Source organism: Glycine soja, chromosome 20 (genome assembly GCF_004193775.1).
Source record: "Glycine soja cultivar W05 chromosome 20, ASM419377v2, whole genome shotgun sequence".
Taxonomy (NCBI): domain Eukaryota; kingdom Viridiplantae; phylum Streptophyta; class Magnoliopsida; order Fabales; family Fabaceae; genus Glycine; species Glycine soja.
Window position 1 is genome coordinate 24198907 of NC_041021.1, and position 16491 is coordinate 24215397.

At 36.5% G+C, this 16491-nt stretch overlaps 1 protein-coding gene across 13 annotated transcripts; it reads left to right on the forward strand.

The window, feature by feature from the left end:
* Positions 1-264: 264 nt before the first annotated feature.
* On the forward strand, positions 265-16491 carry LOC114402479 (kinesin-like protein KIN-7D, mitochondrial). Of its 13 annotated transcripts, XM_028365068.1 has the most exons (10): positions 265-751; positions 893-990; positions 1127-1214; positions 2077-2142; positions 2491-2536; positions 4138-4446; positions 4674-4726; positions 4881-4964; positions 5047-5108; positions 5250-5476. In XM_028365068.1, the coding sequence occupies exons 1-6, from the start codon at positions 594-596 to the stop codon at positions 4195-4197; spliced, it is 516 nt and encodes a 171-aa protein (XP_028220869.1). In that variant the 5' UTR covers positions 265-593; the 3' UTR covers positions 4198-4446; positions 4674-4726; positions 4881-4964; positions 5047-5108; positions 5250-5476. The 13 variants fall into 13 exon arrangements, with proteins under 13 accessions (XP_028220869.1, XP_028220862.1, XP_028220867.1 ...); XM_028365061.1 differs by lacking the exon at positions 4674-4726 and adding an exon at positions 15982-16491 and having other exon boundaries at positions 4881-5108; positions 5250-5288; XM_028365066.1 differs by lacking the exons at positions 4674-4726; positions 5047-5108 and adding an exon at positions 15982-16491 and having other exon boundaries at positions 5250-5288.

The following is a 16491-nucleotide window of genomic DNA, read 5'->3' on the forward strand; positions in this document are numbered from 1 at the left end:
TGTTTTCTAGCTTCATACATATATAGGTTAGTAATAATTAATATACAAAAATAAATATTTTAATGTTCAAATTTTACACAATAAGTCAAGTCAATTTATTATTTGTAGTGTGTGGTTGTTGTTTTATTTTATTTTATTTTTATTTTAAGAAAAAGTATAGACATGGATTTTTTTTATTTAATTGTGAAATTTACAATGTCTTCAAGATAGATATACATACACCTAGGTTTATACTTTTCTTCTAAAAAGAAAAAGAAAAAAAAAAGCACAATAACTTGACCAATTTTCATCTGGATGCATTTTCTTCTAGGTATTATAAATTCAGGCAAGCATCTTATTTATGACCATGTTAACTTTTCTTCACTCACTCTCTCTCTCTCCCACTCTCCCCTGACACACCAACTCGGCGTGTCAACTCGATGGCGTCATCCTCACGTGCAAGGAGTAGCTCGCCATTCTCGCACCGCAAACCCTCAACTCCTCTCTCCTCAGCTTTCTCTTCCACTTCTTCCTTCATGAATGGACACGTAATGCCTCGCTCCTATTAATCTTCCACGACGTCATTTTACAACTCCAGTGGAGGTGGATGATCCATGACTTCGAGTCGCTGTCATAGCGAGTCTGTCTACTACAGCTATGGTAATCCTTTGCCGATGGAGTTCGGGATGGACGAGGAGGTGATCACGGAGCCCGTGGATTCGTCTAGAGTTCGGGATAGCATTTTGGTCACGATTCGGTTCAGATCGTTGAGGTAATGCTTAGATCTGTGGCTATGGAATCAGATCAATTAGCTGTGGATTTTAGAGAAACCGAATCATTCAGGTTGTTTCTATTTTTGTCGCGTTGAGTTATCTGAGATCAAATGAGAGGTTACGATGTTGTTTGGTTGCAGTGAAAGAGAGTGCCATAGAGGAGACGAGATCGCATGGTATGCGGACGGTGATAAGATTGTGCGCAATGAGTATAATCCAGCTACTGCTTATGCATTTGGTATTTTCATTTCAAACTATATTTTCTTCACGTGGTTTTTTTTAGGGAACTAATGGAGAGCAATTAGGTTTTTTCTTTTAGTGTTGAGATTATGGAAATGGATCGGATGTTAGAATTTTGAATTGATTTGTGGCAGATAGAGTGTTTGGACCGCATACAAATTCCAACGAGGTGTATGAAGTAGCTGCCAAACCTGTGGTGAAGGCTGCCATGGAGTCTTTTTGGTAAGTTACTGATTTGTTCTGCTTTCAATTTTCTAATACAAATAAACATATGCCATAGACCAACTTTCTTGTAAGCATTTACTTTTTATATTTTTCTAAAGAAGAATGTATGCAATAGATTTTATTCAGCTAGTGATTCTTTGACTAAGGGTAAAGAAGTTTCGGGGGGGGGGACTTTTAACTCTATGAACTTACTTACGGTCGTGTGACATGAGATAGTTAGTTTGCTAGTGTCATTCCTTACACGTTTTGTTAAACTACCATCGAGCACTATTGCACTATATCAGTCATTATTTTTATCATTTTACACATGCAAAAAGTTCATAATCATAAGGTGAAAATTTGAATGGCCCTTGAGAGACATAGGAACTAGTGATTGAGTTAAAAGAAGTACAACTAAACTGAGTATAAAAGAAACATTTTTATTATTATAAATGTAGAGTTATTAACATAAGTAGACCTTATTTTTATTAATTTATATAAAGGTACAATATGTTAGCTTTGGAAAAGGGTCTTGTACTTGGACAGTGGAACTGAATCATTTGATTTGAGAGTAGATCCTTAATTATCACATAAAACTAGCAGCCATTTTTAAGGTTGATGTGCTTGGTATATATATGGATTCAAGTGGGTGTAATGTATTTACTTCGTATGTTAAAAGGAAACGTAGTAGCATGACTTGGGCTTCTAACATTTGGCTGACTTTGAAGTTCTTACAACTATTTACCTTGCCATATTTACAGTTTACCTTTTCAATTCACTTTTTTTTTTACTAGAAACACTGTTTCATGGGATACTTTTATAATTGGTGTGATCTCTTCATTTGCATTTCTGATTTGCTTTTCAATAATGATATTTGCAGGGAGACCAATATTCTCCTGGTATCATACCACTGGCTATCAAAGATGTTTTCAGCATTATCCAAGAGGTGAGCTTTCCTACAAACTTAGCAAATGTTGTCGAAGTCTTTGTTATTTGTGGGATATTTAGAAATACCTGGTTAGCACTGGCCATTCTTTTCCATTATAATGCCATGCTTTGAACTATAAGCAGTGTCTTTGTATTTGTTATCAATATCAATACTCTCTATTCTCTATTGCTTTGTGCTGTACTTTTGGCCAATTAGGCATCTACTTGCCTTGCACACCATTTATCCCCCCGGGATACATGAGCTGTATGTCTTGACTCTTGGTTGATAAGAATTCTTAGTCGGTACTTATCTTTGATTTATAATGACTAGTTTGGAATAACTAATTGCATTTACTGTTGACTCCAGGAAGAGAGTTCTTATTCGTGTGTCATATCTAGAAATATACAATGAGGTAAATATGGAACAAATTGTGTTCACACTTCCCGCCATCTCTTAACATGGTTTAGAAGATAGTTCATCATTAAGTGCAACTCTTTAGTAATATTGTTGAAAATTGTATGACTTACTTCTACCTTATCTGCTGAATGTTGGAATTGTTATTGCTTCTTGGTGCTTATTATGTCTCCGTTTGAAATTTTATTGATGTTGTCTATATTTGAATCCTAATTTCCCAATTTATATGCATAGGTGATCCTTATTGGGTCATTTCTATGCCATGACTCGGATTCTACCTGGACCGCTCTTTATTGGGCTGCAAGGTTTGGGAGGTAAAAGAAAATTGAGTTGTTGATAGTGATATGCAATTGTGATAGCATTTTGTTTCAAAGCCTTGAATAATATACTTGATAAAATTTGTTTAGAAACCTTTACTTTATCCTTGGGAGAAGGGAATACCAATGCAAAGAAAGAGAACAAGAAGGACAAATAAAGCCTCTAATACCTACCCAGTTAGTCAAACATTACAAATTGTTGGCTGCATTTAAGGAGTAATAACCACATCTAACAGTATGCTTCACATGCAACAGGATGTTTCAATCATTCTTGAACATGTATATAAAGCCTAATCAATCAAAGCCAAATGTTTAGTTTTTTATTTGAACAAAAAAGCCTTTTTCCCACCATATGGGATGAGCTACATTAATTAAATTATGACATTGTGTTGGAACAAAAACTGAATCTTAAGAAATGTCATTTAAATCAAAATGTTTTTAAACGGAAATTATTTTTTTAATATATATTTTAATTAAATTAATATATATTTTAATTAGTTATTTTAGTCTAAGGACATTATTGTTTTTTAATCCATGCTCTTTTTTTTCTTCAATTAACATTAGTCAGAAATAGGATATTAGAAAATTACCGTTAAAATACTTTTCTAATAATTTAATAAAAAACTGAAAGATTCAACTAAATTGACATTTTCTTTAACATTTTTATTTATTTTATATTTTACTTGTATTTATAAATACTTGCAAAATATATGAGATAGTTATTAGTATCAAATTAATTGTGTGAATTCATTCTTACGTAAGAAATTAAAATTCTTGTTCTTGTGGGAAAGATAATCTCTACCACTTTCGAATTCTTAGGCCCCAGTCACGTGTCATAATAGTTGATAGAGCTGGATTGCATTTCAAACAGCAAAGGCACGTAGAACCGGTCCCAATGAACTCTTTGGCACAGTATTTGGGATTGTCGTCCTTAGCCTAACGTTAGATGTAGTACCAACAACTGACTTCCCATTCTATTAGCATTTCACCAAAAACTTCTTTGCTACACTCTACACTCTTTGGTTTTTATTATTGCATTGCAAAGGAACACGTCACACCCCGTAAAACCACACACTCAAAAAAATAAAAAATAAAAAGCATTACTAGTATTTAGTAATTAATATTTGGATGACATGAGTTGAAAATGAATGGAGAAAAAAAGACGAAGGCGTGAAGAAGTTGAGTGAATTGCAATATGAAATTGAAAGCATTCTTTAGTAAGTTCATCTGCATTCTTTCTTTCGCTAAATCTAATTACTCATATACATGTCCACTCCTACAGCACAAACCTGCAGGGTATATTACTCAATGTGGTCCCTGTAGTTCTTGTGGATGGCTATAATGTGTGTGGCTATTGGATGAAGCTCAAGAAAGATTTCGTCAAAGGAAGACTTGATATTGCTCACCAAAAGCTGATTGATGAACTTCTAAGCTTTAGCATGCTTAGAGTTCTCTCTCTCTCTCTCTCTTCCATTGCAGTGCAACTATTTTTCTTACATCTTTTTTTTTTCATTTATATAGAGGTGAAAATCGTTATTTTCTTTGATGCAATGATGTCTGGACTCCCCACTCACAAGGAAGATTTTGCTGGGTACTTTTTTCTTCTACTATAACTAATTATTCAAAAGTTTATCTAGATCCGTCATTATTGTAGTGGGATTTTGTTTTTCAAAATTTTTCTTGATCCTATTTTCAGATGTATTAGAATCTCCTGCTTGCCTTGCTTTAGAATGTGGAATTCAAACAGTTATTAATGAATTAGTATCTAAAATGATATTATTTTCTGCACACATGGGCATTGAATTGCATTGATGTCAGGCATGTAACTTTAAAGGGTTTTAACGAGAGAACCAAGGTCATCTCCATTTACGGTACTCTAATTTTGCAGCAGTATAAGTGAATCTTTTTGCATTGGAATTGACACTACCAACAAAGAACTTCTTCATCTTTTTGAACACCGTACATCTTTCATTTTCTCTTATTCTTTGAATGGAAATTAACAGTAGTATTCTTTGCTCATTTTAGGTTGCAGCTTTAAAGGAGGATGGTTGCCCCAAAGTCTGGGTAGTCACTTCTAATCACTATCATCAGCAAGCAGCACATGGAGTTGTATGCTTCCTTCCTATAAATTGAAAACTTGAGTGAAATGGATGCAACTTGATTGTCAATTGTCTTCACAATTCTTTTCCAGCTATGAGTATTTCACTCTCCATATCAAAATATGCAAACTATATAATTTCTGCGTAGATTAAAGTAATTCTCTTATCTTATCATGATTACCTTTTCATGATTCTTTAAATGTTGATTAATACCATCACTTGATTATCAAGTAACATTGCCTGCATTGTGCTCTGTTTATTGGTGCAAAAGTTTTATACTGCTACTAACTTTCAGGGAACCTTTATTTGGAGTTGTAAGGCATTGGTTACTGAGGTAAAACCTTAATTTGAGGCAAGATGGTTCTGTATGTTATCCTCTCATAAAATTTCTTTCTTAAATTGTCTGGTTTACTTTGTAGATTTAAAATCCCAGGTTTTCTGATGGAATATTAGATTTTAATAGTTTACATCATTTAAAATTACTTAGACATGCAATTAAATCCTAATTTTTATTTGCTATGACATGCCTGATGATTTTTATGTTCTTCAATAATGTTTTACACGGTCCCTTTTATTAATTGTTTCGATAATAGATCAAGGCATCAAAAAAGGAGGTTGAAAGGATGCAAAATACAAAAAAAAAAAGTACCTCCAAATACAAAAAATAAAAAAATAGCATTTCTACATCGGTTCTGACAAGACCGATATAGAATGTTGATCATTCTAAGACGGTCACATGTGAAAGACCGTCGTAGAATGATCAGAATTCTACATCGGTCCCTCAGTGACCGTTGTAGAATGATCAACATTCTACATCAGTCCTTCGGAGCTGATCGTCGTAGTTTCCTCAACATTCTACATCGATCGTTGGCAACCGTCATAGTATAGGCGACCCCTTTTAACGATGTCCTCTATGACGACAATTATAAACCAATGTAGTTGGTGCTGAATAACTGATGTAGAAGGCTGGTTTTCTAGTAGTGTCACATGTCTTATGTGTGACAAAACTTGCACTTAAACTTTGGTAGAATCAATTTAGAATTGTTAAATGTGATTAGGATGTGTGCCCAAACTGTTGAGTCTATAACTTTTTTTTTGTCCATTAAGAAAACTAATTTTTTAAGGTTCATCTACAGTGTTCACACGGATTAAAATTAAAGAAATATATTTAATTTATTTCAGATGATTCAATTTAGTGACATAAACCCACATTTTGCATTTAATAATATCAGCATCTTGCTTCCTAAAACAAAATAGAAGGCAAAAAATAATCTTACTTTTGATTCAAATGTTAAAGCATCCGCTTGTTTGGTAAAGTGCTCCTTGCTTTGCTAGTTATCAAGAGAATCCAGGGTCTCCAATCCCTCAACCCGAACTTCACTGAATTCATGCAAATAAACAAGTAAGATGTTAATTCATGTATAATAATAATAATTAAATCAATGTACAAAAAACAAGACAAAAAGCCAATAAAAAAAGGTGGTAGAAACTTTATTTTTTATTACAAATTATTGAAATATGAGAAGAAATGCCAAGGGTTAAGTTATTCATACTAAATCAATCAAAATATTAATCTAAAAAACTTTAATGCTATAATTTCTACGTTTCTGAGTATCCTATATCTTTAAGTACGTACCTGCTGAGAAGGAAAATGAATGTGCCATTACTTTCTCTACTCTAGTATTATGATCATGAGCCATTACTCTTATTCTTAAAAATAATACATGCCAATATCATACTACACAACTTGTCTTATCATGCGGGCAACATAAGAGAATTCTTTAAAATCCTTTTATTTAATGTTTATAAACAAATATTGTATTTTAATTGATTCTTTGAATATAGGAAGCATCATTCAAATAATAGAAGCACAAATACTATGTGTGTGAGAGAGAAATAAAGAGAGCATTAGTCTCTTCAGCACATAATTACAAGAATACTTGCTATACAAGTTAGTGTAAGCTTCATCCTCTTCAAGTGTGTAGCAGTCAAGTAAACATTAAACATTAAAATCACTACTGTGGCGTCCCCAAAATAATGACTGGTTTAAAAGTAATGATTTAAATAACAAAAATCATGGTAAATTTTTTTTCTTCTTTTTCTTTTTCATTTCTTTCCCTTTTCACAATAATTAGGTGCAGAAGGAAAATCCTCACTATAGAGTCCTGAATGGCCAGTTCACAACTCTATTCGGAGTTATTTCTTTCTTACCACTCGTAATCTCTAAACTATTTTGCTGTTTCAAAAGGAAGAGTATACCACCCATTACTTTAGGTCGTCACGTGAAAATAATAAAATAAAATACGGTCGGTAAACTCTTTTGCAAATAAAGTTTGCTAATACTTTCTTTTCAAATAACAAGATTAAACATAAGTACATTCATCATTTAAAAGTTGTCCAAAATATGGGAGTTTTACAAAATACATGGTGTCATCCAGAGCAGAGGTGTCCACAGTGGTGGCTTCAGCCACATGTATACAATCATCAAATTCCTATACAATAGGTCTACCCGTACAAAAACAAAAGAGTAAACCTAACAGTCAGTCCTAGATACACCCACCCTTAAAAAGTATATAAAACTAGTCCCTAGAACTGTCTACTATGATGAAGAGCCTCCACTGATCACCATCTCTCCAGGGCCACTATCCTCCGTAGAGTCTGCCTCGGATGCCGACATGACGTCCTTGGGAGAATCCACCTCAGGGAGTGGGTCCTCATCACCCTCTAGAAAGTCAACAGCATCCACAGCAGGCTCAGGAGGTAGCTCCTCGAGATCCTCCTCAGGGTCTTCCTCGGATGACGTTACCTCAATCACTTGGACTGGCTCCACTAGACGGTATGGTGTAGGCGTGGGTAGTATCCACTCCACAGTACGCTGAAGCGTGCGAGCGGGTTCATCTGGATGCACCAATGAAGTAGCCGTAAATCGAATCGTGCCCCGAAATCGGCACCTCGTGTTGCCTTCGAGGGTCTCCCAAGCTCCCTCTAGACACTCCATCTCCACTCGATCATGGATTAGCTGCGCCGCCATCACGATCTACAAGAAAGAAAAGAAAGGGGTAGACTCTTTCACGAGAATCTAACTATGCCGCAACACAATGCGTCTCATAACCACTACATGCAAGTAAAAGGGGTATCTTTAGGCTTTTCATCTCTGGTAATCGATTACACAGCCTTGGTAATCGATTACCAGAGGCTAAACTTGAATTGCACAGCCTCAAGACATGAAACCTGCAAAAATGCACTGTGTAATCGATTACACATAACTGGTAATCGATTACCAGTGGCATGTTCCTCTGTGTAATCGATTACACAGCCTGGTAATCGATTACCAGAGGCCTCCACAACATGCTGCCTTCATTTCTAAGCCTGGTAATCGATTACACCCCTTGGTAATCGATTACCAGAAGCCCTCTTAGCTTCCTGATCCCATTTTCAAGCCTGGTAATCGATTACACCCCTTGGTAATCGATTACCAGAGGCCATCTTATCTTCCTGTCTTCACTTTTTAAGCCTTGTAATCGATTACCCACCCTTGGTAATCGATTACCAGAGGCCACATCCCATATATCAATCAAGTTTCACAGCTGGCCAGCCACCACACAAGCCTCCTTGCTTTGTGGTCTTAGTTCCTTTTATCTGTTGACTGCCAGGAGCTCGCCTGCTTAGGTACATCACAGGTTCTCACTGACTGACTATGCCCGGGTTGGGTCGGGATTGGTCAAGCTTGGTTTTGGGCAATAGCACCCCACCTGACGTCCCCAAGGTCTCCTGACCCCCGCGACATATCTCCAGGTACCACATGATGCAAGCTCCATTAGAGCTTGTAAGCCTAGGATCTTCTTCATCAATGGATTCCTTTGCTTCTTGGAAGATGAATGGCAGCGGAATGGAGAAAGGGAAAGAGAGAGGAGACGCCACTTCAAGGAGAAGATGAGTCTAGAAGAAGCTCACCACCATAGGAGGCCATGGATAAGAGCTTGGAGGAAGAAGGAGATGAATGAAGGGAGAGGGAGAGAAGAGCACGAAATTTTGTGCTCTAAATGAGCTTTGAAATCTGAAGTTTAATATTCAAATCATCAAAGTTGAAAAAAATGCACACACATGACCTCTATTTATAGCCTAAGTGTCACACAAAATTGGAGGGAAATTCAAATTTCACTTGAATTTGAAATTGAATTTGTGGAGCCAAACTTTGGAGCCAAAATTTCACTAATTATGATTAGTGAATTTTAGTTATGGTTCAGCCCACTAATCCAAGATCAATTCCAAGATTCTCCACTAAGTGTGCTTAGGTGTCATGAGGCATGAAAAGCATGAAGGACATGCACAAAGTGTGACTATATGATGTGGCAATGGGGTGTAGTAAGCAAATGCTCACCTCCCCCTCTAAAATTTAATTGGATTGGGCTTCTACCAATTCAATTAAATTTATTTCCAACCACACACATCAAATATCCACTTAGTGCATGTGAAATTACAAAACTACCCCTAATACAAAAACTAGTCTAGGTGCCCTAAAATACAAGGGCTGAAAAATCCTATATTTCTAGGGTACCCTACCTACATTATGGAGCCCTAAATACAAGGCCCAAAAATAATGAAACCTTAATCTAATATTTACAAATATAAGCGGGCTCGTACTTAGCCCATGGGCCCGAAATCTACCCTAAGGCTCATAAGAACCCTAGGGCCTTCTCTTGCATCTCTGGCCCAATCTACTTGGAGTTTTTCTATCCAATGCCCTTGCGGAGTAGGATTGCATCATTCCCTCCCCCTTGAAAAGGATTTGACCTCAAATCCTGAGGTTCTTGATACTCTGGGCTCCTTCCCTTAACACCTAGATGAAGATGCTCTGATACCACATGATGCAAGCTCCATTAGAGCTTGTAAGCCTAGGATCTTCTTCATCAATGGATTCCTTTGCTTCTTGGAAGATGAATGGCAGCGGAATGGAGAAAGGGAAAGAGAGAGGAGACGCCACTTCAAGGAGAAGATGAGTCTAGAAGAAGCTCACCACCATAGGAGGCCATGGATAAGAGCTTGGAGGAAGAAGGAGATGAATGAAGGGAGAGGGAGAGAAGAGCACGAAATTTTGTGCTCTAAATGAGCTTTGAAATCTGAAGTTTAATATTCAAATCATCAAAGTTGAAAAAAATGCACACACATGACCTCTATTTATAGCCTAAGTGTCACACAAAATTGGAGGGAAATTCAAATTTCACTTGAATTTGAAATTGAATTTGTGGAGCCAAACTTTGGAGCCAAAATTTCACTAATTATGATTAGTGAATTTTAGTTATGGTTCAGCCCACTAATCCAAGATCAATTCCAAGATTCTCCACTAAGTGTGCTTAGGTGTCATGAGGCATGAAAAGCATGAAGGACATGCACAAAGTGTGACTATATGATGTGGCAATGGGGTGTAGTAAGCAAATGCTCACCTCCCCCTCTAAAATTTAATTGGATTGGGCTTCTACCAATTCAATTAAATTTATTTCCAACCACACACATCAAATATCCACTTAGTGCATGTGAAATTACAAAACTACCCCTAATACAAAAACTAGTCTAGGTGCCCTAAAATACAAGGGCTGAAAAATCCTATATTTCTAGGGTACCCTACCTACATTATGGAGCCCTAAATACAAGGCCCAAAAATAATGAAACCTTAATCTAATATTTACAAATATAAGCGGGCTCGTACTTAGCCCATGGGCCCGAAATCTACCCTAAGGCTCATAAGAACCCTAGGGCCTTCTCTTGCATCTCTGGCCCAATCTACTTGGAGTTTTTCTATCCAATGCCCTTGCGGAGTAGGATTGCATCAACCTGTCACCCTTAGGTTTCCTCATGCGGTCTCCAGTGCTAAAATCACCAATGCTGCACTCACACCGAACCTACAGACACGCAAAGCAGATAATTAACAATTAAGTTATCATTACAATGCATATTAATACACTAAAAATACACTCAATGTATTATAACTTAAAAGAAAAAAGCTACCAGAGCATGGCTACTTATTTGTTGATTCCTATTTTGCACATGAAATGCATAGAAGTTACCAAAGAAAATTAATAAATTATCTAAAGCTCAACTTCAAATCCAAAGAACCCCAATCCCAATCCCAAAATACTCCCCTCCCTACAAATGGCTATTTGGGGAGTAGCTACTCTATGAGAAGTTGAACTTTGAAGTTTGTCTCACAAGACTCCCATTCATCAAAGTTACAACAAGTGTTACACATGCTTCTATTTATAGACTAGGTAGCTTGCTTGAGAAGCTTTCTTGAGAAAACTTCCTTGAGAAGCTTCTTTGAGAAAACTTCCTTGAGAAGCTAGAGCTTAGCTACACACACTCCTTTAATAACTAAGCTCACCTCCTTAAGAAGATTCCTAAAGAAGCTAGAGCTTAGCTACACACACCTCTCTAATAGCTAAGCTCACCTCCTTGAGATGAGAAGCTAGAACTTAGCTACACACCCCTATAATAGCTAAGCTCACCCCCATGACAAAATACAAAAAAGTCCCTACTACAAAGACTACTCAAAATGCCTCGAAATACAAGGCTAAAACCATATACTATTGGAATGACCAAAATACAAGGCCCAAATGAAGGAAAAACCTATTTTAATATTTACAAAGATAAGCGGGCTCAAACTTAGGCCATGGGCTCGAAATCTACCCTAAGGCTCATGAGAACCCTAGGGCCTTCCCTTGGATCTCTGGCCCAATCTACTTGGAGTCTTCTATCCAATGCCCTTGCAGGGTAGGATTACATCATTCCCTCCACCTTGGAAATGATTTGACCTCAAATCCCGAGGTTGTTCATACTTCGGGCTCCTTCCCTCGACACTTGTAAAAAGAACAAAAATATATCTTCCCATGAAGGAACATGGTTCCTCACCAACTCAATGAGTGGTGCTACAAGTATAGAAAAATATGGGACAAACCTTTTGTAAAAGTTTGTTAAATCATGGAAGCCCCAAAATTTTCTTATACTTGGTGGAGTGGGCCACTCAGGAATGACCTTTATTCTCTTAGGGTTCGTGGGAACCCCTTGTTCACTATTAGAAAAATCAAGAAAAGTAATGCAATAAAACATATATTTTTCTGTATTTTCATATTGATTATTCCTACAAAAAAGTATGACAAACCTAAGGTGTCCCATATGAGTACCTAAGTTTGTATTGAAACTAAAAATAAGAACAAACCTACCTAACGAGTCCCTATGTACACAAAACATGAAGATGTTGGGTGCACGAGTGATTTTACAAAAGAGGGTTGCACTACTCAAAACATTCATCATGCCACCTATTTTAGGGATTTGGTGCCTAATAATTCATCAACTCATCTAAGATTCTAGATAAAGGGTCTTTATGACTAGTACCCTCGCCATTAACACTAGATGAATAATGACTTATATTGGTTCCTAAGTTGTGGTTCTTTCTTGTTGGAGGTTTGAAAACAAAAGGTAAAAGAAACTATGTTTGAAACTAGCCAAAGTAAACACTAAAAGAGGTGTGGAAGATAAGGTAAAAACTAATTGGTAAAAGGCAAGCTATCTAGGCGGTTTGACAATGGAAGGTAAAGGAAATAAGCTATAAAAGTAAGCAAGAAATGTAAACTAGGCGAATCCTAAGAGTGTTTGGATGACCACATTTAAGGTTTCCAACAAAACACTCACAATCCTAAGGGAAAATTGCCTAAACTTGTTACATACAAATGGAAGTAGGGTGACCTATTGGAGGCTCCCAACTTACTTCCAATGAAAGGCCTTTTTGTTACAAAATTTGAAAGCAATGAAAGTAGGTAAATTGTCAATTAGAAAATTACAAAAAGGTCCTCAATTTTGGTGGTTGTTCTCTCTTTGGTGATTCACTGAATTTGGAGTGCTTCTTAGTCCCATAGCTCTTAAGGTGGTTGGTCCCTTGCTTCTTGACTCAAATTCTTCAAGGGATGACACCAATCCTCCTTTCCAATTTCCTATATGGCAACTCACAAACAAGGAAACAAAGAGACAAGCGATAACCAAAGATAAAAAAAAATGAAATGAAAGCCAAACCAATGGAGTTTTAACAAGACAATTTTTCAAGGATTATTCAACATTTAAAGCAATGAAAAGGACATAGAAGCAAGCTAGGACTCAAAGAGAAACTTAGAATGACTCTAGAGTAAAGTAAAAAAAAAACTAAAAAAGAAAGACTCAATAAACCTCTAGTTTTGCCACTTGTTTTCACACTTACTTTAAATTGAAATTTCAGAAATAAGATTGGTATAAAATAGGAACTAATTATAGCACAAATTTCGAGCCAAAACAACAGGCACACTTCCCTTTCACTTTTTTTTGGACTCTGATTTTCTGCCAACTTGTGTGATTTTTCGTATTTTCTCCTTTTATCCAAATCATTTTGTTCCTTTTTTATAATTTTGTTCTAGATGTCTAGAAAATTCAGTAAATATTTCAGCTCATAATTCGGAGTGACCAATTCTCAATAATGTTTACAAATGTATATGTTCAAGATGCAAGCACCAATGATTTTAGACTTCAATTTTTTTTTTAAGCATGGTATATTGATTGCCTTGGGCTTACTTTCAACCTTCCTATGTATGTTGAACTCACTAGGCTTGTTTACCACAGTTTTAGGAGTTCAATATTCACTTAGGATCAAAATTTCAGCCAACAATTCATTCACCAAAACTCAAATCCACAATAGACACAATCATAAGGAAACCTAAAAGTTCAAGAAAAGGTTCACAATCAAAGACTCTCTAAGAATTTTGCATGAACATGTTAAGGACTAATTAACATGCAAGATTTGACTCAAATCATAAGAAATCTTATGTGACAAGTTTCATGACTAGACATGACCAAAACTACAATAGGTGAACAAGTCACTCTAGATTTTTGAGGTTTTCTTCTACTTTAATGTTTTTGTAAGAACTTTATGGTTTAGGTTTCAGCCACAAAAAATAGCAAGACAAAACTCAAAGGAACCTAAACTCAACACAACTCATGGTTCAAGAACATGAACAAGAAATTTGAACCATAAAAAATCAAATCTAGCTTCTATAGCAAGATTAATCGGTGGAAATTCTAAAGAATCATGTTGACAACATTTAGCACAAGACATGTGAGGAGATACATGGAGAAAAATGAAGAACAACAATGAAGGAGAAGGTAAAGCTGAAAATTAATGGAGGTTTAAGGAGAACCTACTTGAAGCTCTTGTGCTCTGATTACCACTTGATGGAAGCTTGCTTGTGGAGCTTCTATGGAGGCTGGATCTTTGAGCTTCAATGAGATCCTTCAATGGTGATTTTCCACCATGGAGATGTAGCGGAAGACAAAGGAGAAGAGGTGAGAGGAGGCGTCATCCACTAGGGAATAAGCCATAGAAGAAGAAGCTTTGCCACCAAGAGAGTGCCTTGGATAAGAAGCTTGGAGAGGGTGCTTCAATGGAGGAAAAGAAAGAGAGAGAGAGAAAGAGAGAGGGGGGAGCACGAAATTGAAGGAAGAAAAGAGGAAGAGAAGTTAAACTTTCAAGTTTGTCTCACAAGACTCTCATTCATCAAAGTTACAACAAGTGTTACACATGCTTCTATTTATAGACTAGGAAGCTTCTTTGAGAAGCTTCTTTGAGAAAACTTCCTTGAGAAGCTAGAGCTTAGCTACACACACCCCTCTAATAACGAAGCTCACCTCCTTGAGAAGCTTCCTTGAGAAGATTCCTAAAGAAGCTATAGCTTAGCTACACACACACCTCTCTAATAGCTAAGCTCACCTCCTTGATATGAGAAGCTAGAGCTTAGCTACACACCCCTTATAATAGCTAAGCTCACCTCCATGACAAAATACATGAAAATACAAAAAAGTCCCTACTACAAAGACTACTCAAAATGCCACGAAATACAAGGCTAAAATCCTATACTACTAGAATGGCTAAAAACCTGCATGATTCACAAGGACCCATCTCCAGAGCCATGGCTACGAGACTCCATGAAGATTGGGTTAAGGGTGCAGGAGAAGGTCCTAGGGACCTCATGAGCCTTAGGGTAGATTTTGGGCCCATGGGCTAAGTATGAGTCCACTTATCTTTGTACATATTAGATTAGGGTTTCATTATATTTGGTCCTTGTATTTAGGACTCCATAGTGTAGGGAGGGTACCCTAGTAATGTAGGATTTTTCAGCCCTTGTATTTTAGGGCACCTAGACTAGTTTTTAGACTAGTTTTTGTATCAGGGGTAGCGTTGTAATTACACATGCATTAAGTGCACTATTTGATATGTGTGTTGAAAAAGAAATTTAATTCAATTGGGAGAAGCCCAATCCAAATAAATTTCGGACAACCTAAGGGCAAGGTGAGCATTTGGTTGATACATCCCATTACCACATCATATAGTCATACTTTGTGCATGTCTAAGCACACTTAGTGGATAATCTTGGATTTGATTTTGGATTAGTGGGCTAAACCATAGCTGAAATTAACTAATTATAATTAGTGAAATTTTGGCTGAAAATGTGGCTAAACAAATTCAAATTCAAATTCAAGTGAAATTTGAGTAGAAATTCTAATTTTCCATCAATTTTGTGTAACACTTGGCTATAAATAGAGGTCTTGTGTGTGCATTTTATCAACTTTGATCATTTTAGAAATTAGACTTCAAAGTTCAGACCTCATTCTCCCTCTTCGCTCTCTCAAAGTTTTGTTCCCCTCTCTCCCTCTCCCTCCACTCATCTTTTCCTACCTTCAAACTCTTATCCATGACTATCTATGGTGGTGAGCTTGTTCTTGAATCATCTTCTCCTTGAAGTCGCATCTCCAATCACCTTTCCTCCTTCTCTACTCCGCTATCATTGCTCTTCATGGAGCTACATTATCAAGGCCTGTGAAAATTCCTTGTAACCTCGATGTTTGACTTAGATGTAGATGTTTGCATTTTCAATTTATGAAGATATATTTTAGTATTTTTTATTCTTTAATAATTTTGTCTTTTTCTTAATGTTAAACCTGTATGTTCTCAGCAATGCAATAAATCAAACTTGGATGAGGCTGAATTTTCCAAATTCCATTATAATGTGAAATGTTGGGACATAGTTGGTATCACTGGCTATTGGGTTTCCAGGTTGGTCATGCTATAAACTATTAGTTTACTATCATGATGACCTTCACCACATATTGCCAAAAAATGTACAACAAATTTCTTTCTCTCCTTCCATTCTTTCTTTACTATGCCAATGTAACTAGAAGGTCAATTGGGGAAAACAATTGCATCGCCTCCATTGTCTCCTTGAGGACTTAGACATCGCAAGTGGGTGTTATACATTTGGCTCTTCAAAAGGACTCAGAGGGCTTAATTGTAGGTATTTGCTACTATGCTAATATGTTTCATGAACTCTTATTCATTGTCTATAGATATTTTTGTCCATCGGATGGAAGCCCGATGCTATTGCCCTTTTATTAGTTGGCACGATGATGTATTTGTTGTCGTTGAACCTGGAGAGCTCATTGAGAAATTTCTACAAAATGTTAAA

What these genes read in the sequence shown, in the direction of transcription:
- LOC114402479 (XM_028365061.1), top strand. Translation starts at nt 594, where the DNA reads ATGACTTCGAGTCGCTGTCATAGCGAGTCTGTCTACTACAGCTATGGT. An exon ending in ATTCGGTTCAGATCGTTGAG is followed by an intron (nt 752 to 892) that starts GTAATGCTTAGA and finishes GTTTGGTTGCAG; the next exon opens with TGAAAGAGAGTGCCATAGAG. An exon ending in TTTTCAGCATTATCCAAGAG is followed by an intron (nt 2,143 to 2,490) that starts GTGAGCTTTCCT and finishes TGTTGACTCCAG; the next exon opens with GAAGAGAGTTCTTATTCGTG.